The sequence below is a fragment of the Amia ocellicauda genome, chromosome 4 (genome assembly GCF_036373705.1).
Source record: "Amia ocellicauda isolate fAmiCal2 chromosome 4, fAmiCal2.hap1, whole genome shotgun sequence".
Classification (NCBI taxonomy): Eukaryota; Metazoa; Chordata; class Actinopteri; order Amiiformes; family Amiidae; genus Amia; species Amia ocellicauda.
The window spans coordinates 40,010,508-40,037,382 of record NC_089853.1 but is presented as its reverse complement, the minus strand read 5'-3'; the positions used below and the strand labels follow the sequence as shown (position 1 = coordinate 40,037,382).

Genomic DNA, 26,875 nt, shown 5'->3' with positions numbered 1-26,875 from the left:
TGGTGGGGGGCTTGTGGTCAATGCTGTGGATTCAGTTTAGTAGACCCTCGGGGGCCCCCTTCAGTTTTGGGGACCCATGCAGCTGCCAGGCTTGCCTTGTCGTAAGCTGCGTCTCTGGTTGTAGTTGCTGTGGTCCAATGTAATCAGCCGTCTTTGGGGGCCCCCCTTCCAGCTCGGGGCCCCAGGCAATTGCCTGGTTTGTCTACCCCGTTGCGACGTTAATTTAATCCCTTAATATATTGCTGGTATGTATTTATTGCATTATACGGCTCTTTTTAAATGTAAATGTAGCATTTTGGCCTGTAATTGTGGTAAAAGTGGTCGTGCAGCCCAGGCGGTTATTTGACGGCTGGACTTGCGGCCCACTGATTAATTTATAATGCGCACCACTGCCATTAGAGAGACGGTGTGTTCGTGACATCACTGGGCTGCACACCTGCTCAATGTCTGACAAGTTCAAATCAATCCAGGTATGACGAGGATGCATGATACTTTTCATTGCTCTGGAAAATGCGACTTTCAATGACAGCATGTTTTTGTCATTTTTTTGGCAATGACAGTTTTTGTTTTTTAACAAACGATATGTTTTTGAAATCACATTTCCACGTCATATCTGTCATTATAATATTGGACTGTCATGAACAACACTTGAATGAACACTAAGCATCTCCCGCAGCTCCGCTGATCTCTTGTCTTCTAGGCACCTCTACGCCTGGCGCGTCTGTGGGCGTGGTGTCACATGACCCGTTATCTTCTTCAGCTATTGGTTAGTGCAAAACAAAGGGAACACAAACACTTTGACACTTGTGAAGTTTCGGATGTCAGTCTCTGAGTTGAGGTGCACCTCGTTCACGGAGCTGCTCTGATCAATGTGTGGTTAAGTGTCTGCGCGTCTGATTGAGCGTCTCTCTCTCTCTCTCTCTCTCTCTCTCTGCCTGAACTACGACGTGTCTGTTTATCCCGCTGGTATAAGGTGAGTAAAGGAACTATTTCACGTACTTTTATACTATGAATTTAAGTTTCAGTTAAAGTGTTGTGTTAAACAATATGTGTGGTGTGAATACTTTGCATTTGTTTTACTGCTGTGTTTTGTGCCTCATACTGGACATTTCCTGCGCGCCTGCAGGCCGGGGTTTCTGGTCGAGTTACATCGTGAATTTGTGTATGAAAACATATATAGTGTCCACATATAGCTACAGTAAATGTAAAGCTGCAGCACCTGCTTTTGGTTTCTGAAGAAGAAAACATCAGATCAGTACTGAACCAGGGAACTGGTTAATGTGTTGACTTTAAAAGAGTTTCAATGTAGGAAAAAAACAACAACTCTTGCCTTTTAAAAAGAATGAATCGTGGCACAAAATGGTTTTATAGAAGTGTGATTGGGTCTTGATTTGGTTGTTGCATTTTTTGTGCATTTTCTGCATTGGGTCTGGGGAATGGCAATGCTTTATAAGAAGGGTTCATGCCCCGCCACAGACACACGCTGCGCCAGCTTTCTCTCAGAGATGGGCATCAAGATGGGCATGCACCTGTCCGTCAGCGCCAGGGCTCCAGTCACTCAGTGGTGCTTTTTATTCTTCCAGATGGGAGGTCAGGTGTCCAAGAAGAAGAAGAAGAAGACCACCCGAGCAGTGCGACACAAGAAGTACTACATTAATGACAGCAGTGCTTCTCATCACAGCTTTCACTGGGGGACTGGAGGGCACTGGGGAGGAGGAGGAGTTGGTGTTGGTGGGGGGCATTGTGGTGGTGGAGGAGGTTGGGGTGGGGGCGACGGCGGAGGAGGAGGGGGAGGTGGGGGCGACGGCGGAGGAGGAGGAGGATGTGGGGGCGACGGCGGAGGAGGAGGAGGATGTGGGGGCGACGGCGGAGGAGGATGTGGGAATTGAATAAAGGACATATAGACACTGCCAGGATGAAGGAATGTACACAGCCGATTCTCTGAACACTTTGTTTTCGCGGATTCTCAGCGAACATCTAAGATTTGCACTACATTTGTACAACCATATCATCTGCTTTATTCACTTGTGTGCCATGCACCCGCACTGCTCTGAGATCACCCCCTGACAGGGTATTCTGTAAAATAAAGACAGATCCGTCCATGGAAATATCAAGGTGTTTATTTTATTTTTTATTTTATTATTATTTTTTTTCATCTGAGCCACTACACTGGGTATCACACACTAAGCTACTTGCCTCGGGCCTTTTCTTTGAAGTACTTATTTCTTATTTAAGTGATAATTAAAACCTGATCTCACTAACCCATATCTAAGTACTAATTAAATTATTAAATTCGTTATATTTCTTTCTTCCCTAAGGGGGTATTTATGGTTGCCCTGAAGTGCAAAACACAAAAGCAAAAAGAAACACGCAACTGCAAAACAAGAAACACAAATGAAAAAAGAAAAAAACAAACAAAAAGCACAACGCAAATGCAAAAGCAAGAACACACATGCAAAATGAGAAACACAAAAACAAAACGATATTTTCTTTTAGTTTCTTCATCCGCCAGCCCCCACAGGACTGCAGCTGCCATTGGTCCGCGCCTGCTCTGTGTGCCCTCCGTGCAGGAGAAGCGCTCGATTTCAAGTATACGTGTTAATGCAGGTTATATTACAAAGCTAAGAAAGTGATGTTATCCTCCTGTAAGTTTTTCTTAAAGCAATTTCCATGCACATGGTGTGTTGACGAGTTAACAGAAACAACTAAACATAGATGTTAAGAAATAAGAGGACTGATGTCTCATTAATGAAGAACATCATACTTTTATTAGCTGAACACTAAAACGTTACAGTTCACACAACACTGCCTGTGCGTATGTGGGTCTCTGTGTGAGCGCGTACATTTAATACATATCAGCACAGTGTTCATGTAAACACTGCAGGGGACACACATAATTGGTGCAATGGATGTGAGTTAAGCTCTCTGTTTACACAGTGTTTATTTCTGATATTAAAAGAGATATTTTGTGTTTTGCACTTCAGGGCCACCGTAGGGTATTTAAAAACTGAAGCAAAAAGTCTTCGGTCATAAATGACTGGATAGATGTATAGTGTCACAAATACAGTGCAGTGGAGACCCTGCACAGAGATGTGGCTCTTGCCAGCAGGGGGCAGTGCAGCGAGGTGCTCCGCAATCAAACAGGAAGTGTGTCCTCAGTGTGTCCTCAGGGAAGCGGCTGCTGTGTCTGAAGTTACTGTGTTGATTGTGTTTCTCTAGAAACAAGCGGGTGCACAGTGGCCCGTGTACGAGTGACTTTCTTCTGTTTCTGACAGACACAACAAAACCAGTGCAGCTTTCCTAACTGCGGTTTGCAGGTTGTTGCCGGAGCTGGCGAGTGTTATCAGCAGAGATGCAACTGTTTCTTAGTTATTTTTTTAATGCATCGACATGAAATATGCATAATTAATTTTATGAATCGGAAACGAATTCTTTAAATGTTTTACGTTTTACGGTGATGTCAAAACCACTGAAACTTGCACCGAGCGACGATGGACAATAATAAATAAATAACTGTATGGTGGTCGTGCTATGAGTAATACAAGCATCTAATTTAAAATGTGTTTTTAAAGAAATAAGAATTAGGCCTATATAAGAAATACGTGCTTCATTGGTAATGACGTCACCCCCGAGGCTTTTTGTCCAGTCTCTGAAGAAAGACCTCAACAATGTGGTGAGTGCCTCATTCAGTCTCGACAAGTCATTATTAATACGAAATGATATGATTATGAGCAATAAGTTCTGTCGATCCAGGAGGCCAAGATGTGAATGTGAGGATGTGGACAAAAGAAAATTAAATTCTTATTGTGGGTAGTAAAACTAAGCCAGAGTTTGCATTAGAGTTAACACTGGGCTAAACTGAGCACCGAGCTGCAATAATCTGCCCTGTACGATTAGGATTACAGCCAGTGGGAGCGCCGGGACAGGAGGGGGACGCCAGCGGGGCCAAGCACCCTGTCAGGGACCCGGTCCTCTCTGCCCCCGCTGCCCGGGCCACCCCCCAGGTCTGCCTGTGCGAAGGCGTCCAGTCGCAGACAGAGAGGCGCCGCTTCGCCCCCCACCCCTGCCCCATCCACGGCCCCCCAGCGGGACAACAAGTTAGGTGAGACCCTAACCATGACAAGAAATCCGCACACCTCCTAACCTCCCTGCATCACTGCGCTGACTGGGGTAAAACCTGGCACTAGGTAAGAAAGCTATTTGAGCAGCTGTGCATAAATGCAAACCAGGATTAAAACACATGCAGGGCTTTCTCCAGGGAACACATTAAGCTGCGTTTTCTGGTTTATGTTCGAAGCCCCCCATGAGCAGTAAAGATATGTGTTTTGGTTGAGTGAAATATTTCCACACAGTGTGCCAGTGGGAGGGAAAAAGTCATGTTCGGATTTATGTCTTTGTATTGAAAAAAAGATGAAGCAGCTGCAATGTGTGTGTTCGTTTGTTTGTTTTAATTTAATTAATCACATAGAAGGAATTGTTCCCCCCATGTTGAAGGTCATTGTTTCTTTCTTTCTTTCTTTCTTTCTTCCTTCCCCCGGTAGGGTCCAGATCCAGCACGGCCCAGGTTCTGGAATCGCTTCTGTCCTCTGCTTGCAGACACCAGAGGAAGACGAGCATGGCAGAGACCGACCCCAGTGCGCTGAAGAAGAAGGACAATATCAGAGTCCTGAAGGTAAACTGTGTACCACTTTAAGATCTAGGTGCCCTTGATAAGGCAGGCGAGAGAAGACAGTGTCGGCCAAGAAGTTGCCAGGGAGGTACAGCCAGGATCAGAGCTCGTGATGCGGTTAGCTCTCCGATCGAGGCTAGGGTTACCGAGGTGCATCTCGTTAAGCGTTTACAAAGAGGGCTGCTCGGCAGATCCGGTTTCACTGCAGTGCCTGGATCGAGGTTCTGACAGCCAGCTGAGTTGGAAACTTGATTTCACCTTTTGAACCTGTAAATGGCTCGGGGCTTCATTGACGGGGGACGAAGCAGGCTAACACACGAGTCTCGGCAGGTGCAGAAACACGCTGTGCTGTGTAAGTGCTTCTTCTCCACTCTTGCCCACTGGGATCCTCCCTCACCCCCTGACTGAGTCCAGCACACACAGCTCCCTGCTGCACACACTGCAATTTTAGCTTTTCTTTTGTCTTCTTTCTTATTTCCTCCCTCCTCCTCTCCTGTTCCATTTTCATTGTTAAGATTTGAACTTCCATAGAAACCTTTTCAAACCAGGATGCTGTGAGACTGTATACGCATACAGGCCGTACTGATCAAGTTCTTTCTCTCTTTCGTTTCCTTTTGTTCTTTCCTTCTTTTTTGTGGGAGAAAAGAGCGCCATGGAGTGCCTCACTTGTCCTGACTGGTCTGTTTGCTCTGCTTGTGTTAAGTTGCTGATCGGGTCGAAAAAGCAAGCGATCGCCGAGTTCGAGAGGCACCATGCGGCCCTGCAGGATGCTAACCTGCACCTGGTGGAGGAGATCCAGATGGTGGACAAAAACTCTGCAGCAGAAGCGAGAGAGCTCCTCGTTCACCATGAGAGGCTGGGGGTGAGCGATGTTTCAGCTAAAACGTCTTCCATTCCAGGGATCCCAAATGTACATTCTGTGTGTGCTTTTTTACATATTCATGAGTGCAGCCCACCTGTGTGTGTTTGTTTTATATATTTTGTTTGTTATGTAGGTCAATTGAGAACAGGATAATTTACCAGAAGGGCTCAATCAAGAGGCTCACAGACAAAATGAATTCATACATACAGACCGTCAATTAAAAATAAAAAACTGCTGTCTAGGTAACAATGTAAATAAATGAACAAGCACAAATTTATTTTTAATTGAAGTGTCCCATGTCCTGCGCTCCATCCACAGTTCTGTGTTGTTTCCTTTCAAGAAATCGATAGTGGCTTTCAGCGGCTGGAGAGACGGCCAGCTCGGGAAGGCCAAAGCTGACCTGGAGGAGTCGGAAAGCACCGCAAAGGAAAAGCTCAGGGGTCAGTTAGGAAAGGTTACTGTCCCGTGTCTGAGGATGGGTCCCTCTTGGAGGACGTGTTCTTCTCAGAGAATGTAAATGAAGAACACAGGATTTGTTTTAGTTTCATTGCCCACGACAATCTCTGTGACTTTGACGTTGGGTGCGGGGGGGTGGTAGATGGCTGCTGACGGTGCCTTGTCTTTGGCGTCCCCTGGGCAGGTCTGCAGCAGCAGCTGGACCAGGTGAAGTCAGAGCTCCTCAGGGCCCGCGCAGAGATGTACACCCTGAAGACCTATAAGGACAAGCAGTACCCGGTGAAAGCACTGCGGATCACAGACCTCAAGAGCGAGGTTGAGAAACTGCAGGAGACTCACCAGGTACAGGAGGGGCCATGTTTACCTCCATAACCAGACCTCGTGAGGCAGTGCCATCGTTGTCTCAGACATGGGCAAGTCCGTGGCCAGAAATTATATAGGCATCGCATGATTTCTGGTGTCTAAAGTTATTGCCTCCTTTAATTCTGTTGTGTTTTAACTTTAGTCTGATTCTTATTAAGAGTTTTGAGTAAAATGTGGTATCGTCCAAATGTTCTCTTGAATGTGAGCTGTGTTACTCACGTCTCATCTCGGGAGGGTAGCACATATTATTGGATATGTTTTTCTGCATGGGGCAGAGTTTTAAGATGTGGCTGTTTTTGGACTGCAGGACAAGGAGGAAGACATTGCATTGCTGGCCCAGAGCGAGATGGCCAAGCTGGAGAAAAGCCTGAAAAAGACAGAGGAAGAGATTTTGTCCTCGATCGCCAAGGTGAGAGGAAGCGGCACCGTCCCTCCGCTGCGTAGGTTGACGCCTGAGGAGCCGTTTTTACTTCCTTGTACCAAACTTCATCCGATCATCTTCTAGGAAAAGATGAACCTCGTTCCGCCCGGAGTTGAGCAGATGGTTTTCCACAACTGTGTGTTGAAGAAAGAAATCGCAGTGCACATAAAAGTAAGCGACGCCACAAAAAGCAAACTTTCATAAACTCCAGACAGACGCTTTGGTGGGAGTGTCGCGGTTCCCAGCATCCAAACAGTTCTGTCCTGGAATCTGTGGCGAGGCTGGTCAATTCAACGTGCTGTCAAAATGTGAAACACCTGAAAGGACACGCATGGCATCCGCGACTGGCTGTAATCTGATTCTCACCCCCTTTTTCATTGTCTTCTGTTTCACCCATTTAATCTCACAGGTAATTGAAGAACTGGAGGAGGAGAACCGCTGGCTAGAGCAGAGTGTTCAGCAGCTCCAACAATCCAGAACGGACATCAGAAAGAAAATTTTCCATGATGTTTTCCCCAGAGCGGAGAAGTATGTACGCCTAGAGAGATTGGAGGTCGTGCATTAGTAATGTGATGTGTAATTATCAGGGACTCAGATCAGCTGTTGAAACCCTACACTGCTGAATAGTTTAGACTGGGGTTGAAATGACAGCCTTGCCCTCAGGAGGAACTGCAGGTATATTACCTCTGATCCCAACTTTGTGTGCGTTTCATTTTTGCACTGCAGGATAAACCTTTTTTTTATTTATATATAAACGACATTGCATTTTAAAGTTTCTATTTATGCCCCCTTTTCTTAAATTCCTCTGCTGCTCATTTCAAGTTTGCCTTCTCCAGTTTAGTGTTTTTCAGCATTCATCAAGCCAATTGTGCGAAATGACGGATTGGCATTTCCTGCAAGTTTTTTTTTCCCCCAGAAGTGGAATGTGTGAACAGTCTTGTGCTTTTCCAGTACAAATAAATAAATAGAAAACAGTCAGTAATCTCCATGCCATCTAACAGAAGCACAGCCATTCTTCAGTCTGCTGTAAGTTTCTCATAAGGACCAGAGAGAATTAGTCAACCATTTAAACTTCCAGCTGCACAGATCTTCTGTTGGCTTCTCTTGGTGTGTAGCATGAGTGTAGGTGTACCTGCATGCAGTCAGGTACAGACCATGAAAAGTCTCTCCTCTTCCTTCTCTCTCTCTTTCTCTCTCTCTCTCTCTCTCTCTCGTGTAACCTGATAGTATTTGTCTGAGTCCTGGGTGTCTGCCAGTATAAGACAGGAGGGCTGAGCCAAGAGCATCCGTGGCTTTTATAAGGTGTTAGCAAAGCGGCGGCAGCATCCGTCAGGCTGCGCTCGCTTCAGTTCGGTCCAAGTGTCCGGACCTTCGAGGGTCAAAACGCTGTGGATGTTTGGACTCATCTCCAGGGAGACCTTATTAAATTATTCTCCTGGGTTTTCTCATTTTGCAGCAGTCGGGTGTCGCAGACCAGTTTCAGAAACTGTACAACTATTGTCATAGGCTAAAAACTACAACTTTTCTATTTTTTTTTGTTATCGATGTTGTTCCGAGATATGGTGTGGGGTGGTGGGTGGGATGCAATGGTACGATGCCTTCACGGTCTCAACAGAGAGTGCGACCGGATTAATGCCAACCGGAAGTGTGTTCTGTGACTTGGGTGAAGGGATCGAATTGTTGGGCTCAGCCACATTAAACTCGGTCATATGAACACTGAGCATGTGTGTCACTGCTTTGCCTCACTGTCACAAAAGGGCCCACATTCAGTGTGGGAACTACAGGAACAAATCTGATCAGATAATGCTCATGAAAAAGGCACAGTAAGATGTCTTTTTTCCATTAAACAATTATAAGAAGCTTGTAATCCTTTCTTCATTTTAGAAATAATTTGTAAGGATGCATGAGATAGATTTGCTTATTTTTCCTGAAAGGTTTAAGTCTGGAAACTCCTAGAAATTGAAAAGACAAATATGAGCAGTATGAAATGGAAAAGGAAAAATGAAAAAAGATAGAAGAGACACTGCCAGGAAAGAGTGGATGTTATCTCTCTCACTACCGAGTTTTGGAAAATCTCTCTGAGACATCTTAAAGATAAATGAAGAGTGTCAGCACACTTAGCCGACGCAGAGTATCAACATGACATTAAAAGTTCATAAGGGCTTCAAATTTCCAACAGCCCGTTCCAGAACACAAACTAAATAGCGCCCCCCCAACAGTAAGGTTTCCTGTATTTATTTATTTTTAATTTGCATAGAATTGAACATTCAAGTGCAGTTTTATGTTGTCGGTTTCTTCTCTTTTTTTAATTTTAAGAAAATATAAAATAATAATAATAATAAATCCCCCATCCCAAGAAAAAGAGATGACGCATAAAGCTACAGACAGATTTATACAATAAAAAACACAAAGCTGGACTAATGGAAAAAGAGCAGCTACCCCATAAAAGGCATTCAGTCAAACTTGAAAGAGTGATTTAATATGATCACTATCTGAGCTGGATGGATTACTAATGCCTAAGTCTTCCAACTGTGTTTTTTTTTTTCATGCATTTCTGTCACACGTTCCTGGGTGAGAATATGTGAAATACAAGAGCGAAATTTTGATTGATTTTTATATGACTGAAACAGCGCGGTTTTTCTTTCTCGTGGGAAGACAGGAGGCAGATTGTTTATTCTTTCTTTTCCGAGTGATGCTTTAACTTCCGACATCCTGCGCTCCATTTTTCTCTCTCTTCCTTTGTTTTCTCCTTCTTTTGAAAGATTGAGATTGTAGGATAGGAAAGTATAAAAAGAACATTTTTTTTTCTCTCTCTTTATTGCAGTCCAGGGCTGGTCATGAATAACATTTAAGTCAATTAATCTCAAATATCCTAATGCTTATAAACAAACGTTTTTTGCAGCAGGGTGTAGACTGCAAGCTGGTTAGTTCTTATATGAGTATGCGTTAGTCTATAGCAGTGGTTATGCAGGGTTGTTATGGTTAGGAAGTGGGATATGTACTAACAAAGCTGATGGGAGACACCTCCTTCGGCCAGTAAGTGATTTGGTCCTGACCTCGATTGTAGAAGGAAAGGAACTGGATGAGCTTAATCGGCAAAGACTGATTACCTTCTCTCCCTGCACTTCTAGAGTATTGAATATTAAAATAATAGTTTATTCACGAGCTCTCCCAATGCCACCATCCACTTCTACAGTGTTAACATAAAATACATAATTGTGTGTGTGTTTATCATTAATTTCTTTTCCAAACATCACACGTGTGCACCGTGCCAGTTCGTCTTCTCTGCCAGGTCTGTATGAGACCAGTGTCCAGGCCTGGGGAGCCTCCCGCCGCCTGGTGTGATGCAAACCTATCGCTGTATATACAGGCGGCCCCTGTTGTTCGCTAATGGTTTAAGTCAACCCAGAGTGCAGTGCAGCACACAGCTAGAGCAATGGTTTGTTCTCTGTGTTTCAGATGCACTCCAGATGTGGACGTGACATTAAACATTCCCAGGGAAGAGTGTCTCCCTATTTAGCAGCACCGGGAAGAGAGAAAGGGAGTTCCCTCCGGACCATCGTCATTGTGTGTGTGCGCCCCCTTGGGTTTGTGTAAGCAAGTGGGGATTAGTTGTGTGTATTATACATTTGTACAGTAACACTGTTTTGTTGGCCTGGGGTTCGGATTCTGTTTAAACACCAACTACTTAAAAAGCATGGCACGTTCCTCTCGCAAATGCATTGTGCAGCTCTTGTTACGATAAAGCTAACTTATCTTGTGCTGGAGATCATCAATAGAGTTGTTTTTTGGTATTTGCTTTTCACCTTTCTAAATACGAACATGGGAACTATTTTTTACAGGATGTTTTTCTCGTAATGATGCAATAGAGTTTTCTTTTCTACATCAAGTTGAAACTGTTCATCGGATTGTTTTAATGTGCCTTTTAATTGCAGGAGCATTTTTGTCATGCCGTCTGTTTAAAAATTCTTTCTGTGTTCCTTGTTATCGTACAGAGCTCTTTTGCTGTTCTGAGGCCAATCTCTCTCTCTATATATATTTATATAGAAAAGGTTTATTATTATTATTATTATTATTATTATTATTATTATTATTATTATTATTATTATAACAAGACCTAAAAGATGTTTGTATTCATTAAAGCGTAACTGGCAGGGCTATGAGTCTGCAGTCTGCAGGATGTTGTGAGTCTAATCCGTGTGTGTGTACCATTTTATCCAATCTATGCAATCGCTGCAATTTACCCAAGTGTGGGAAAGTAGTTCCATTTATAAACAGAGAGGGGTCTTCTACACACTGTCCTGTCCCTGATGGGTTTGATGGCTTGTTTGCTCTCCATTGTTTCAGTTGGAAGAGATTCAGCGGAGTCTCAGAATCCAGATTGCTGCAGCGTACATGCTGGCTAACATGTCTCCTCCATTAAGGGCGAGAGGCAGGTGGTAGGGTCGAGGGGTCTGTAATCCAGGAATAAACTCACAATCAGCGAATGCATGGAAGTAAAACTAATCTGCTTCTGCTGCTGTGGGGCATGGCCTAAAACAGTAGTGTGTCAGTCTGCAAGCAGAATTGTGCCATGGTGCACCCATGCCATGCATAGCTCATATTGCAAGCTGACAGTTTTTTTTTGTTTTCCTTGAAATTAACATTAAATGAAATATATGTTCAATTTGCAATGAGGACTGTTGAATTATTTACTTGCATCTCACAGCAAACATTCAAACCCTGACCCAAGACTACAGAAACAGAAAGTGAAATGTCAACAATGTTTGCTTTTTCTCCTTTGCTGTTATTTGTTGGTGTGTGTTTTAAATACAGACAAAGTTTAATTGATTTGAACTTGATCTTTAAAAGACTGTTGCTGTGTTTTCCTAACTGTTTCCACTCAGTGTGGTTATTGTCAATATTGATTTATTGTTGCGGTTTACATTACTATAATATCAACTTCGGATACCTGTGTGTGAATGTAGCAGATAAGAAACTGAAAATGTCTCCAATTCAGTTCTGTGGAAGGTAGTGTGAAAACCCAAGTTGATTTTAGCCCAGGATGGAAACACCGTACAGCTTTCATATATAGGGATTACCAGTGCAAGAGCAAATATTCCAAAGGGACTGACCATCTGAACTCACTGTAATTCATAAAGTATAGATTTCTAATTTGTCATGCTATAAACTTTTATATACCACAAATTAAGTGTTATTTTTGTGGTTAAAACATATTACAAAAAAAAGTTTTAAGGCTGTTATATTACTCTGTGTAAATCATATATACAGATGTACATCAAAGCAAGTGGAAACATCTTGAGGAGGCCAGCAGCAGTGTATCGATAAAGGCTAATGATGAACTATGTGAGTGTGTGTTCCAATTTACAAACCCCAGACTATATTTAACCTAATGGCGTCGACATGCACAATTTGGTTCACCTCTTTCCAAAAGGAAGTGACTTGCTTTCGACGTCACCAGTCGGGCTGGTTATAAATGCGATGAAAGTTCAGGGCAGTAAGCAGAGCCGCCTTGGACCGCCGGACGGGAGAATGACGGATCGGAGCGGCAGAGTGCGCACACACGGAGACGCAGCGCAGCACAGCCCGGAGACCGCGCACGGCAGGGGGGGCGCGCAGCGCGGACAGCCCGCACCCGGCGCACGGAGAGCCGGCTTCTAACGCGGGCGCACAGGGTGAGTCTCCGGGAAAGACTTATCCGCCGCCTCTCCTCCCAGTCGCTCAGTCCTGCCTCCTGTGAGCGGAGAGGCCGCTGTGTGACTCGGAGGGGGCGCTCTGCATTGCCCACCTCGGGGTGTGCAGCCTGCTGTATTGTAAAGAGAAAATGGGTTTCCAAGTAGCAGAAAAGAAGCTCTTATAAGGAGCCAGTGTGTGTGCGTGCCTGTAAGGAGAAACTTGGGGGATTTAGTTGCTGCACTCTTGGTACAGTAGCTGTATTGCACTGTGCAAGTTGAAGTTTGCTGTGCATGTGACCTGTTGTAGAAGTGTGCCATAGCAATGATCAAGACGTTTATTAAGTTATGATTGTTTGATTATTCGACATTGGAGTATTTGCACTTGCATATGAAATGCTGGGAGGCAGTGCGTGTCTTCAGTGCCACTAGCGCCAGTTCTGGTCACGCCGGTGTGCGAGCGCGCGCCGCTGCTCTTCAATTTTTAACAAGGTTGTGGAACTTTGCTGCCTGTTGCCATGACTCCTGAGTGCACCGTTTCACGGTCCCGGCAGCCAAACCCCGCCTACACCGCGCTTACACCGCTCTTACACCGCGCTTACACCGCGCCTACACCGCTCTTACACCGCGCCTACACCGCTCTTACACCGCGCTTACACCGCTCTTACGCACGGGCTGCCCAACGCGCACGCAGCCGGGCCGGGAGAGGTGCCGGTCCGGTCCGGTCCGCTGGCCGCACATGAGGATACATGGCTGTAATATCTCTGGTATGAACGCGCTGTGCTCAGCCTCCACAGGTAACTCTGAAATGTGTCGTTTAGATTTGCACTTGTAAGTTTAGTTGCGTCTCTTTTCCCTTCATTATAACTTTGAAGCTTTTGTTTAAAAACATATCTATCATAATATTTGTATATATATTATTATTATCTCATGCAGGGTGTATCCATTGCAGCTTTTCTGAAGATGACACTGAACACGCAGAGAGACGGCAAGGAGACTTTACGCAGAAGAGCCAGCACTCCCATCCCAGCGTCGCACCAGCTGGCACCCAGAGACGGGGACCCGTCCGGCGACCCCCACCACCCCACCCTCGGACACTCCGCCTCCTACCACCCCGGCGACAAGACTCTGCACTCCCGGGCGCACTGGTCCTCCGACTCGGAGGACTCGGACAGCTCCGGCGCAGACTGCCTGTACCGCGTCGTGCTGCTGGGGGACCACGGGGTGGGCAAGTCCAGTTTGGCCACCATCTTCGCCGGGATCCAGGAGAAAGACGCGCACGATCATTTGGGAGGTACGAAAGAGAGAGAGAGAGTGTACTTTTAAATTACCTTATGTTGAAGTCTTGCCGGTGTTTCATCATTAGGGCTGGTTTTGTTTGCGTATTTATTTTAAAACTATGAAATTCACAGTTTAGTCTCGTTTTGAATCTCGAGCTTATTTCGCTATAAAACATGTTGTGTTGACTATTTGTAAATGACTTATTTTCTTTAATTTATATGATTATTATTAAGGAAAACAGTATTGGGACACTAAATTGATGTTTGCATTTTGAGTCTGGTTTGTTAGCCTCCGCTCATAGAGGCTGAATTGACACAATGATGGGGTTAACAGTCTGGGGAATCATAAAGTCTCAGATTCCATGTAGATATCACAGTGGCAGATATTTAATACAAATAATAATAACTTAAGGTTGCCAATAATTGTACTTGGATAGTGAAATGTAACTTTAACGCAAGTTGAAAAAATAATCCATAGTACAACACTATAGATCAGTGGAAGAGCATGCATTGAGGTAGACTAGACCATGCTGCACCACTGTAGCCCATAGCATCCTGGTCCAGATATCCCAGAATGACCTGCAGGGCTCTAGGCGGTGAGGCTGGCCAGCTCGGACACGTGGCAGTAATTGCCAGCAAAACATCATTGCCCCCCAGGCCCTGACCCACACTTACACACAGAGTGGGAGAGTAGGATTGTTCTTTTTTTTTTTTTTTATGTGTATTTGTTTCATTTTGTTTTTTGTTTCTTAATTTTTTTGGGGTGCTTGATTTGAGAAATAAAATTAATTAATTAATAAAACACAAGCCTGCTTTTCTATTTACATACAAATAATATCTGTAGATATTAGACGCGCAATTAGTTTAAATGACCCCAAATGGCATTCCCCTTGCATTACACCAAGGCTGTCCTGAGTAGTTTGTTGTGCACAGTTACCCGGCAGCGGTGCACGATGCTGTGTGGCAGTGCGGGGGACGTGGGTGGTTTGACAGTAATAATGTAAAGATACAGGCCGGGTCTGCTTGGATGCGTCAGCTGTCTGGTCTCTTGTTTAGTGAAGAGGCCTGCAGTGTTAAAGGGTGATTGGCGTTCACTTCTCTGTGAGCATGCTGGTGTCCGACAGAACGAGAGCTGGGTTGGGAGAGAGCACAGATTTTGGGTGCCGACGCCTCGGCAGCATAGAAACACTTAAAATATTTAGGCATTTTGATTACTCCTCAAAAGTGCTTTTAAAAAAATATATATTTAGTATTTTAGTTTTTTTTTTTCGCTATATGAGTGCAATCACGTTCTCTTAGCTACATATTGTCTGACCTCAGTAATCTGTCACTTTGAAATTCAATCAAGGAAAGACTCTTTCTATAGTAATGCCAGCCGTGACTCATCAGCTCTGAGGAAACACTTTTTTTATCAAAGGACACAAGGTCCCAGACAGAATATATGCATTTATGTTAACTGGGCATGGCTCCTCCTTGCATGTTACAGCAGAGCCCTCCAGTGTATGTGTGCGTCTGTGTGTTTTGACCAAGAAACAGTTGGCGTGTGTTGAGGGCCCAGGCAGAATTGACAGACAGGCTGCTTATTCGGCCAGGGGCTCACCAGTCCAGACAGAAGGCACTCAGCATTACTGTGTAGGGGGTTGGCGCGGGCACCACACTGTGACTGACAGGTCTGCAGCCCTCTGCCACAGGGCACTAGGGCACGCTCTCCCCAGCTGCCCAGCCCCGCCAAACCTGCCATGAGGGAGTCTGATAAATGCCCAGTGCCTCTCGGACCTCCAGGTGTCTTGGCGGCATGCTTCTTGTGCTTGAGCAGGAGATTGCACCAGTGCAAGGAAGCATTTACAGGACATTTGGAGAATAAAGACGGTTATTTATTTGTTTTTGTTGTTCTCTATGGTGGCGAATCATCACCACATATTTCACTCGGGCTGGTTAGTTGCCTGAGTCCCTTTCAAGTCCTGGCTTCTAGATGTGCGTCCTTTCAGGGCCAGAGTTGTGCGGCCGGAGCAGTGGTGGGAACGTGGCCCCGGAGAGAGGCTGGGCTGAGGATGCCGGGCTCCACCGTGGGCTGCAGGGCCTGCTGCCATCACCTCTGCCTTGTGCTGACAGGCTGACAGAGCTCTGGGAAAGGAAACGCCAGGCTCTGATTCTTCATTTTATTTTATTGTTTGTTTGTTTAGTTAGTTGATTGGTTTGTTTGTTTTTTCGCTCAGGCAGCGGTTATCTTTTTCCATTCGTGGCTCCCTCCCCTCGGGGACCTCTGGATCGGGAGAATGGGCGGAAGATCTCAAATGAAAGCAGGCCCAGCACCTCAGCCCCTTGTCCACACTGGCTTTAACCTTGAAAGACCGGTCGCTCTTCTTAAAACTATTGTCACATGTCCAGCTCCCTGATTTTTATTTTATTTGTATTTGTTCTTTAGCAGCAGCCTGATTCATCTGTCTAATCTGGTGGAAATTGCATCCCTCGGCACCACTTGTTTAAAGAGACTGTGTCATTGTTTAGTTTTTTGGAGGTTTTGTTTTGTTTTACATGGACTTATTCTCCACAGGGCCTCGTGTTCTCTGCTGAAGTATCTGTGCTGACAGCCTGTGATTCATCTTGGTTCACTTCAGTTGTGGGTTCTTCTGATTTTTGCGCCGAGCGTTTTTCCCAGTCACAGGACATCTCATGTCGGTTCGACCCAAAGGATGTTCTTTCCTCCTGTTTTTATTTATTTTATTCATTCCTTTGGGCTCTCCCTTTCCTCTTTCAATTTGTTTCAACATTTGCCTTTCCTGTTCTTAATCATTATTGTCACCAGCATCTTCCTTCCAGTGTGAGCCTCGATACCACTTATTTGTATTTATCTTTTTTATTTTATTTCTGTGTGTTATTTTTAACGGTGGGTCTTTTGACCTCAGCACAACACCAATTTCCATCACCTCTACCTTTGGGGAGGTTCTGGACTGTCAGAACATCACGGTTCCTGGGGGTCTCCAAGGTCTGTATGTTTCAAGTTCTTGTTTTGAATTTCCTGCATTCATACAGGGAAGTTACAGAATAATTGTTAGGGTCTGTGGCACAAAATGACAGGGAACTTGCCACTGCCACCTTAACCAAGACCGAAATTAACTAGAAGGATAGAAGGTAGAAGGATAGTCTATCCGAAAGGCCAGGTCTGCCCATGAAATCTGGGAACGATTCGATCTTATCGCAATTAGATCTAAATAAGAATAAAAATAAGTAGTTTTAAAACACTGTGCCTTCCTAGCAACCTGCAAGGAATAAAAAAACAAGATACAGGTGCAGATACAGTATAGGACATTAGATATTTGTCGGGGTGTGTGTGTGTTTGTCGGGGTGGGGCTTGGGAGAGGGGAGCACAAGATTTAAAGGCTTACTACTCTGCCTGAGGGTGTTAAAAAAAAAAAAAAAATCGAGCTGAAGCGAGTTATCCAAAAGAGGTGTGTGAGTCACTCGAGAGGTTTCCATGGCAAATTACAAAAGGGTGCTGTGGGAGAGAGGACCTGATGAGCAGCTCTAAAACACATCAGTCTGGCTTGTTTATATGAGGGTCAGAGAGTGGCGCAGTCAACGCACCTGTCTGTTCCTCTTTGGAAAGCTGGAGTCTAGCCTCCTCTCTGAGTCGGGTTGTCGGCTCCCTGCCTCTGACGTTCTTACTGCCAGACGAGACGCAGGCGGAGTGGAAAGAGACGTGGTCTGCTCCTTTTCTATTGTTATATGAAGTGTTTAGATCTTTGTCAAACTAGCATGTGCCTGTGCCTGTGCAAGTAAAGCCGGTTCTAGACTAAACCTGGTGCTGTTAACTGCTCTGGGTAGAGGAGGTCCTGTGTCCGTGCAGATAAGTCACACTTCAAGCTCTTGTACTCAAAATCCAGAACTTTGCCCTTGTCTGTTGCCCTTCCTTCGTGTGAATGCTACCGGGCCTGCGGGGAAGGATGTCCTTGAAGAACAAACAGTGCAGTGCACCACACACGCAGTGCATGTAGGGGGAAAGGTGGATGGTATACAGTGAGGGGAAAAAAGTATTTGATCCCCTGCTGATTTTGTACGTTTGCCCACTGACAAAGAAATGATCAGTCTATAATTTTAATGGTAGGTGTATTTTAACAGTGAGAGACAGAATAACAACAAAAAAAATCCAGAAAAACGCATTTCAAAAAAGTTATACATTGATTTGCATGTTAATGAGGGAAATAAGTATTTGATCCCCTATCAATCAGCAAGATTTCTGGCTCCCAGGTGTCTTTTATACAGGTAACGAGCTGAGATTAGGAGCACTCTCTTAAAGGGACTGCTCCTAATCTCAGCTCGTTACCTGTATAAAAGACACCTGTCCACAGAAGCAATCAATCAATCAGATTCCAAACTCTCCACCATGGCCAAGATCAAAGAGCTGTCCAAGGATGTCAGGGACAAGACTGTAGACCTACACAAGGCTGGAATGGGCTACAAGACCATCGCCAAGCAGCTTGGTGAGAAGGTGACAACAGTTGGTGCGATTATTCGCAAATGGAAGGAACTCAAAATAACTGTCAGTCTCCCTCGGTCTGGGGCTCCATGCAAGATCTCACCTCGTGGAGTTTCAATGATCATGAGAACGGTGAGGAATCAGCCCAGAACTACACAGGAGGATCTTGTTAATGATCTCAAGGCAGCTGGGACCATAGTCACCAAGAAAACAATTGGTAACACACTTTGCCGTGAAGGACTGAAATCCTGCAGCGCCCGCAAGGTCCCCCTGCTCAAGAAAGCACATGTACAGGCCCGTCTGAAGTTTGCCAATGAACATCTGAATGATTCAGAGGAGAACTGGGTGAAAGTGTTGTGGTCAGATGAGACCAAAATCGAGCTCTTTGGCATCAACTCAACTCGCCGTGTTTGGAGGAGGAGGAATGACCCCAAGAAGACCATCCCCACCGTCAAACATGGAGGTGGAAACATTATGCTTTGGGGGTGTTTTTCTGCTAAGGGGACAGGACAACTGCATCGCATCAAAGGGACGATGGACGGGGCCATGTACTGTCAAATCTTGGGTGAGAACCTCCTTCCCTCAGCCAGGGCATTGAAAATGGGTCGTGGATGGGTATTCCAGCATGACAATGACCCAAAACACACAGCCAAGGCAACAAAGGAGTGGCTCAAGAAGAAGCACATTAAGGTCCTGGAGTGGCCTAGCCAGTCTCCAGACCTTAATCCCATAGAAAATCTGTGGAGGGAGCTGAAGGTTCGAGTTGCCAAACGTCAGCCTCGAAACCTTAATGACTTGGAGAGGATCTGCAAAGAGGAGTGGGACAAAATCCCTCCTGAGATGTGCGCAAACCTGGTGGCCAACTACAAGAAACGTCTGACCTCTGTGATTGCCAACAAGGGTTTTGCCACCAAGTACTAAGTCGAAGGGGTCAAATACTTATTTCCTTCATTAACATGCAAATCAATTTATAACTTTTTTGAAATGCGTTTTTCTGGATTTAATGGACATTAAAATTATAGACTGATCATTTCTTTGTCAGTGGGCAAACGTACAAAATCAGCAGGGGATCAAATACTTTTTTCCCTCACTGTAACAGCCACAGCCGGAGCTGGAATAGGGCCTGGAGAACACCTCCAATCCCGTCTGAAGATCCCTTTTTTCTTCATTATTTGAGCAGCTAATTGGTTCTATAGGGATATGCAGGGAATCCACTGGAGGGGTTGACGGCAACAGTTGCTGTGGTACCACAGGGCTGTGGCTAATGACCCGACCCTTGTCCTGGCTGTGTGATTGCGGTCTGTGGGCAGATCTCCCTATTCCCCCAGCGTCTTCCCGGCTGGATAGGGTGGAGTCTGTACATTAACACCCTCAGGGGGACGCCTTTGATGATAGTTATATCCCACAACTTGACTACTCAATCAGCCACAACTAGGGCAGAAGACAGATTTCCCATCTTTGCGTTTTCTTCTTGCATGTGACCGCAGGACAAGGCGTGGGCTCTTTTGCATTGAGTGGCTCATTTGTCTTGCAGAACCCTGTTAGTCTTTCCTTTGTGTCAAAATATTAGATTAGACCTGTGAAATTGAATCTGCCTACTCTGTAAATCTGTTCCTTTGATTTTATCGCCACCCTCTTTGCAGTCATTTCGTTTAAAGGGTCTGCCTTCTTTCTTTTTCACCCCTTTGTTTGGAATCCCTGTTGCGGGACAGTATTGGCCCAGTGGTGAATGCAGACTCATCCCTGTCCATGTGGAAACCTCATATGTACAATATACACTCACCTAAAGGATTATTAGGAACACCTGTTCAATTTCTCATGAATGCAATTATCTAACCAACCAATCACATGGCAGTTGCTTCAATGCATTTAGGGGTGTGGTCCTGGTCAAGACAATCTCCTGAACTCCAAACTGAATGTCTGAATGGGAAAGAAAGGTGATTTAAGCAATTTTGAGCGTGGCATGGTTGTTGGTGCCAGACGGGCCGGTCTGAGTATTTCACAGTCTGCTCAGTTACTGGGATTTTCACGCACAACCATTTCTAGGGTTTACAAAGAATGGTGTGAAAAGGGAAAAACATCCAGTATGCGGCAGTCCTGTGGGCGAAAATGCCTTGTTGATGCTAGAGGTCAGAGGAGAATGGGCTGACTGATTCAAGCTGATAGACGAGCAACTTTGACTGAAATAACCACTCGTTACAACCGAGGTATGCAGCAAAGCATTTGTGAAGCCACAAGACGTACAACCTTGAGGCGGATGGGCTACAACAGCAGAAGACCCCACCGGGTACCACTCATCTCCACTACAAATAGGAAAAAGAGGCTACAATTTGCACAAGCTCACCAAAATTGGACAGTTGAAGACTGGAAAAATGTTGCCTGGTCTGATGAGTCTCGATTTCTGTTGAGACATTCAGATGGTAGAGTCAGAATTTGGCGTAAACAGAATGAGAACATGGATCCATCATGCCTTGTTACCACTGTGCAGGCTGGTGGTGGTGGTGTAATGGTGTGGGGGATGTTTTCTTGGCACACTTTAGGCCCCTTAGTGCCAATTGGGCATCGTTTAAATGCCACGGCCTACCTGAGCATTGTTTCTGACCATGTCCATCCCTTTATGACCACCATGTACCCATCCTCTGATGGCTACTTCCAGCAGGATAATGCACCATGTCACAAAGTTCGAATCATTTCAAATTGGTTTCTTGAACATGACAATGAGTTCACTGTACTAAACTGGCCCCCACAGTCACCAGATCTCAACCCAATAGAGCATCTTTGGGATGTGGTGGAACGGGAGCTTCGTGCCCTGGATGTGCATCCCACAAATCTCCATCAACTGCAAGATGCTATCCTATCAATATGGGCCAACATTTCTAAAGAATGCTTTCAGCACCTTGTTGAATCAATGCCACGTAGAATTAAGGCAGTTCTGAAGGCGAAAGGGGGTCAAACACAGTATTAGTATGGTGTTCCTAATAATCCTTTAGGTGAGTGTATATACATCAGCCTATATCGATTCACTGCTGGATGAAGGCCTCCCCAGTATGTTTCCACTTGTTTCAAACTATAGCTTTCCTTTTCCATGTCATGCCGTCATGTCGGTTGTTTTCTAGGTCTTTTTTAATCTCCTGGGATCCTTTCAATAGCTTCCTTTGGTTTGTTCTTTTTGTAGTCTGTCCGGCCCACTGCCGTTTTAGCATTTTCACTATTTCAGTGATAGCCAATGTGCTTATTCATTCTGTGTGTGATTAAGTGGGTTTTCTGCCTGAACCCTCGCTTTGCTCAATTTATTTTTTCATGTCTTCTTGTTATTCCAAACGTACATCTTTCCATGCTTCTTTGTGTCATCCACAGTTTTGCATTTTTCCATTTCATATACACTTCCATATATTTGTAATCTATTTATATGTATATTGTATGTAAGTTAATATGTTACACAGTGGTGTCACTCAGCTCACAGGTCACAGCGCAGTGCTATAGTCACAGGGCAGTATCACAGCCCAGACAGCTGGAGTGTTTGACTGGGACACTTGTCTAACCCTATGCGTTCTCCTGTATTGTTTCAGAGGACTCCTACGAGCGGACTCTGACCGTGGATGGCGAGGAGACCACACTCATTGTGATGGACACCTGGGAGATGGAGAAGCAGGTACAGCCCCTGTAGAGCAGCGTCTGACGTCCTCTGTGTCCCCTGTCCGCCACCTCCTCTTCCTCCTCCCTGCTTTCGCTGGTAGGACCACCCCCCCATACAGAAAGCACCAAGAAGTGCGTGAAACTGCTGGATGAGGAATACATGTCTGAAGTTGATCTTTTGTGGAGGTTCTTATGTCTGTGTTTTGTTTATATTGTTAAAACATACCATACATTCCTTTGTGCTGAAGTTGTTGTCCCAGTAAATGCAGTTAACCTACAGAAACCTGGCACAGCTGCCAGTCTATTATTAGGATTTTTCTTTTTTTTTTTTTTCTTGATGGAAATATTTGTATGTGGTCGAAATTTGTGGATAATCACTTTGGCACATTTTCACGTTGCTTATGCAAGCTGCAGAAAGCAATTTTCATTTTTATGACCAGGTGTGCAAGGCAGCTTTCTCGCTCTTTTTTCTTTTCATTTTGTTTCCATTCTCTTTCTTGCCTAGATTGTTGCTCGGGCAGGGCTACATGGCAGTTCTTTAAATCAATATTTTTGCTCTCTTTTTAATCTATAAAATATTAAGACCCCTCCAAAATAAAAGCACACACACACACACACACACACACACACACACACACACACACACTAAAAAGAGAGAGGTTTGCCAAGAGAGGAAGGCGAAGAGGAAGCTGCGGCCTGTAGCGGCCAGTTGAACCAGATGCAGAGATCCCTGTGTGTGTGGAAACAGACGCAGGATTGGACTGGGGCACAATGGGAGGTCTCACTGCCGACCTGGCTTTCCTTTTCCTACCATGTTATGGAAAAATGTCCACAGCCTGTAGCAAAAATCCATACAGACCGCAGACCTGGATCAAAGAGGCTCTCGGTTTCGTGCTGACATGCTGACAGCCCTGCCAACTGCGGCAGCACGTTGCCACTCGGCAGTACAACGATTGCTGTGGGGGCTAATTACACTGCTATAGATTAACATAGGGCTGCTAAACGCCACAGCAGACCCGCTTCGCAAGCATGTGACGCAATATAATTTTCTGTGCTTTGTTTGTGTTCGTCTTGTTAAGAAGTCTGCTCCTGTGACGCCAGTAGTCATGCAGCGCAACTATTGTGCTGATACAATAGGTTTCAGAACGAAAAAATCAGGATTTTGTGTTGCTTTTTTATATTTCTAAATGTGGTTTGCTTGTGTAGTTTTAACATGTAAAAACAAAAATAAATTATGGTTTGGTCACCCGTGTGTTTGTACACATGACAAATTAACCTGGCAAAGGGTGAACATCTGGTTCTTTTGATTAAATCAATGAGGCCTCTTGCCAGCACTCTTCTGTCCCACAACAGATCTTCACTTGTTTGATTGTAATTGGGAGAAATGTTGAATTGGAAGGGGGAGAAGAACAACTATAATGCCTTTGGTACAGCGGTAGTTTCACTTTGCATGCAGAAGATGTAAATGTCAGGCATGATGAAGACACTGGCTGTTGTCTGGCTGGTGTGTTGGGGTGACTCTATAGAGGTCAGAGCAAAGTGCCGATCTGTGGTGAATTGTTCGCCAAGAGTGCCGTACCCAATGCAAATGGAATTTAATGGAATGGCATAGACTCCCAGGTGACCCTACTGTGCCCTGCCCGTTGCTCTGCCCTGCAGGAGGAGGACGAGAAGTGGGTGCAGGACTACTGTATGCAGGTGGGGAACGCCTACGTCATCGTGTACTCCATCACTGACCGCAGCAGTTTTGAGAGTGCCTCTGAGCTGCGCATCCAGCTGCGCCGCACCCGGCAGGCCGAGAACATCCCCATCATCTTGGTGGGCAACAAGAGCGACCTGGTGCGCTGCCGGGAGGTGGCGGTGGAGGGTAAGAGCCTGTCGGTGGGCGGGGGGGGCCGGGCTGCACCACCACACACCCACTCAGATCCCCTGTTGTCTGGCCCAACTGACCTCACTCTCCTGGGTTGTTGTATGTAATGATCCATTCCTTACTCAGTGATGTAATTAGGTCTATGGTTAAGGACAACATACTTGCTTACACAATTGTATCACATTTTGCAATTGAAAACTGTCTAACTGAGGGACATAGGGATACATCAAGAGTGCCTTTCTCCAGTCTGATGCCAACTTGAGCTGAAGGTATTACAGAACTAGTGCTTTAGTACACAGATTTAAAGACGTGGCGATGCACAGACGGACAGACGCACAGACCCTGCAGCTCTTGAATGCGTTTGTGTTTTTTTGCCATTCATCAGACTAATGTGTTTTTGTCTTTTTTGTTTTGTGTTGGTGGTGGCTTCCCTCCCGCCTGTGCGCTCAGAGGGCCGGGCGTGCGCTGTGGTGTTCGACTGCAAGTTCATCGAGACGTCAGCGTCGCTGCACCACAACGTGCAGGAGCTGTTCGAGGGCATCGTGCGGCAGATCCGGCTGCGGCGCGACAGCAAGGAGACCAACGAGCGCCGCCGCTCCGCCTACCAGCGCAAGGAGAGCATCACCAAGAAGGCCCGGCGCTTCCTGGACCGGCTGGTGGCCAAGAACAACAAGAAGATGGCCCTGAAGGTGCGATCCAAGTCCTGCCACGACCTGTCTGTACTCTAGCAACACGCCTGCATGGCTGAGGAAGGGGGGAGGAGGAAGTGCAACAAAACACACGCAGCACAGATCTTCTGTAGAGTTTCTTGGCTTTTTTTTTTTTTTTTTTTTTTACATCTGTTTTTATTTTAATTTTCTATGAACAAACCAATGAGAGGAAAAAACATCTAAAAAGCAATATTGGAAGCCTTGTCAGCTGGCGATGAAACGGGCATTCACTGGCCGGGACCACCAAAGGGTGTTGCTGCTGTTTTTAGTTCTGATTTTTATTTTTTTTAAATCTTCTTCTCACGCTCTCGAGTGTTTGTTTGTCGGTTGGTGGGTTTGATTTTGTTTTTTTTCTGCCATTGTAAACATTCATCTGTGGGGCTTTTTTATTTTTTTGGTGGATGTTGTTTTTACTTCTCTTCTTCGAAACGGAAACTGAGGATTTTATTACCTCCTCGGGGGGGCGAAGAAAACAACCAGGAAAAAAAGACTGAGTGAGACTTACTGTTCCTGTTGTTTATAGTTTTTTTTTTTTTTGGTACGTCGGCATTTGGATACAGAGCAGCCATGCTATTAAACTGCACCGTATAACAGAGGGCGGGTTATTTTAAGGCAGAAAAGGGGCTAGTTTAATATACAGAGGTGTGTTATATCATGAATACAACTACAGTTAGTCGCCAAGCAGCCAGATTATCAGATATTGGGCTTATCTCGGTCTCTGGTGGATGGCTGGCAGGTGGCCATTTGCTCCTTTGGTCATCCTGGGAAATGAAATGAGGATCTGGGCCTTTACAAACTCCTTTAAAAAAGAAGGAAAAGTCCGCATTCAGATCCTAAGCTGTGACCCGAAATAAGTGATGATAGAATGACTTGCTACAGAAGCGTTGAATGTGCTGATTCAGCATCAGAATTGGAGCTTTGTATTCTTTTGTTTAACAGTTGTATCTCTCTGACCTTTACTGATAAGGGTTGAGCCCCATTACTGGACAGCTGGTCCTACATCCCTGACAGTGTAGTAATCAGAGATTGAGGCTGAATTGAGAGAGAAATGGTGGAATTGGGGGGGAGACTGTGTAGTCCCCACGCACTGATGACCAATAAGTCATTTTCACCGGGAGTGAGTGTAATCTGATGAAGAGAACGGGTGATTCTCAGTATCTGCAGAGTTACCTCCAAGGACACCAATGTTGTTGTTTGTTTTTCCTCCCAAATAAACCACAGTTCCTTCAGCATAGTTATAACCTTTCACATACAAGACAGACTTTAGACACTGGACTCTGTATAAACATAATGCTTTTTGTGTGTGTGTGTGTGTGTGTGTGTGTAGTTTCCAGCATATTTATTTTCCTTTTATTTTATGATCTCTGAATTGGATCACATTTGCAATGCAGAAAGCACACTTTGCGCTGCCGAGTGGGAGCTCATGACTGACGGACTCGATTGCAAGGCATCCACAGTAAGGGCCTTGTATTGAGGAGCTGCACTCTGCGGAGTCAATCTGCTGCCTTCTGTACCGTCAAGACCCCGATCTCACTCTCTGTGTCATGGCAGGCGCGGGCTGGGCAGCTCTGCGCAGCTGCTGAACGGGCAACTGTGTTCTGAATGTTCTGGAGAACATTTTCCATTGACCTGCTGTGTCCGTCAAGGCCAGATTTTCTGTCTGCCCCAGAAACAACCAGAAGTGTCTGTCTGTCTGTTTGTTCCCAACCCCTCTCCCCAACTCATTGCCTCCTTGTTAATACCACACGACCTGCACTTGGTTTTGTTTGTTTAAAATTATCTGGGAAAATCAAAACTGTCCATGTAAAAAATCTCAGATTATATACTGATGGGCAACAGCCTCCAGTGACCTGGCCCTGCAGTCTGGTGAAATGTGAGCAATAACATTTTTGTACAAAGGAAAGATTAATTTGTGGCTCTATACAGTTTTGTAAATATGTATTGTGTAGTTTTTTTTTATTATTAAAAATAAAATATATATTAACTATATATGCAAATGTATTTATGTTATTGGCATGTCTGTCTCCTTGATATTGTGCTCATCTGTTTGATTTATAAGTTTCGGAACCTGAAAACCCAAAGACTCACATGGAGATAGACAGGGCTGTGATTTTTTTTTTTTTTTTTTTTTTAAGACCTAGTTAAATAAAATCCAGGACACCGAATAGTCTGAGGCAAGTTGTGTCGCTGAATAGATCAGCCCTCTAGCTGCCCTTCACAAGCGCTCAGGAGCAGGACTACAGGAAAGGCCTCTCATAGCAGCAGGGCTCCTGGCGCAGATGTTGGCAGTGCCTCTTCCTATCCCCGCTGGCCCACAATGCCGTGGAAAAGTGGTTGGAGAGCTGAGGGGGTGGGGAGATGTCGGCAGACACTTCGTCAGGGTAAGGAGGGCAGTATAGCGGCTGCCCAGCTGCACTTATCTTCACAGAGTGTCGGACACACGTTTTTAAGCTGGAGGG

At 45.2% G+C, this 26,875-nt stretch overlaps 2 protein-coding genes across 4 annotated transcripts; both read left to right on the top strand.

The window, feature by feature from the left end:
• The first annotated feature begins 3,159 nt into the window (after positions 1-3,159).
• On the top strand, positions 3,160-11,522 carry LOC136748444 (uncharacterized protein C20orf96). 2 transcript variants are annotated; one of them, XM_066702174.1, is made up of 10 exons: positions 3,160-3,673; positions 3,898-4,102; positions 4,542-4,672; positions 5,373-5,531; positions 5,872-5,971; positions 6,172-6,329; positions 6,658-6,759; positions 6,856-6,942; positions 7,181-7,299; positions 10,231-11,522. In XM_066702174.1, the coding sequence occupies exons 1-10, from the start codon at positions 3,617-3,619 to the stop codon at positions 10,289-10,291; spliced, it is 1,179 nt and encodes a 392-aa protein (XP_066558271.1). In that variant the 5' UTR covers positions 3,160-3,616; the 3' UTR covers positions 10,292-11,522. The 2 variants fall into 2 exon arrangements, with proteins under 2 accessions (XP_066558271.1, XP_066558273.1); XM_066702176.1 differs by lacking the exon at positions 6,856-6,942.
• A 738-nt stretch (positions 11,523-12,260) lies between these two features.
• On the top strand, positions 12,261-26,405 carry rem1 (RAS (RAD and GEM)-like GTP-binding 1). Of its 2 annotated transcripts, none has more exons than XM_066702173.1 (5): positions 12,261-12,446; positions 13,396-13,737; positions 21,770-21,852; positions 23,496-23,703; positions 24,157-26,405. In XM_066702173.1, exons 2-5 carry the CDS (start codon positions 13,407-13,409, stop codon positions 24,432-24,434), a joined length of 900 nt encoding a protein of 299 aa, XP_066558270.1. In that variant the 5' UTR covers positions 12,261-12,446; positions 13,396-13,406; the 3' UTR covers positions 24,435-26,405. The 2 variants fall into 2 exon arrangements, with proteins under 2 accessions (XP_066558270.1, XP_066558269.1); XM_066702172.1 differs by having other exon boundaries at positions 13,380-13,737.
• The last annotated feature ends 470 nt before the right edge of the window (positions 26,406-26,875 follow it).

Coding starts and splice junctions, on each gene's coding strand:
- LOC136748444 (XM_066702174.1), top strand. CDS start 3,617: ATGACGTCACCCCCGAGGCTTTTTGTCCAGTCTCTGAAGAAAGACCTC. Junction 6,760..6,855: donor TTTTGTCCTCGATCGCCAAG/GTGAGAGGAAGC, acceptor ATCATCTTCTAG/GAAAAGATGAACCTCGTTCC. Junction 7,300..10,230: donor GTTTTCCCCAGAGCGGAGAA/GTATGTACGCCT, acceptor TCTGTGTTTCAG/ATGCACTCCAGATGTGGACG.
- rem1 (XM_066702173.1), top strand. CDS start 13,407: ATGACACTGAACACGCAGAGAGACGGCAAGGAGACTTTACGCAGAAGA. Junction 21,853..23,495: donor CCTGGGAGATGGAGAAGCAG/GTACAGCCCCTG, acceptor TCTGCCCTGCAG/GAGGAGGACGAGAAGTGGGT. Junction 23,704..24,156: donor CCGGGAGGTGGCGGTGGAGG/GTAAGAGCCTGT, acceptor CTGTGCGCTCAG/AGGGCCGGGCGTGCGCTGTG.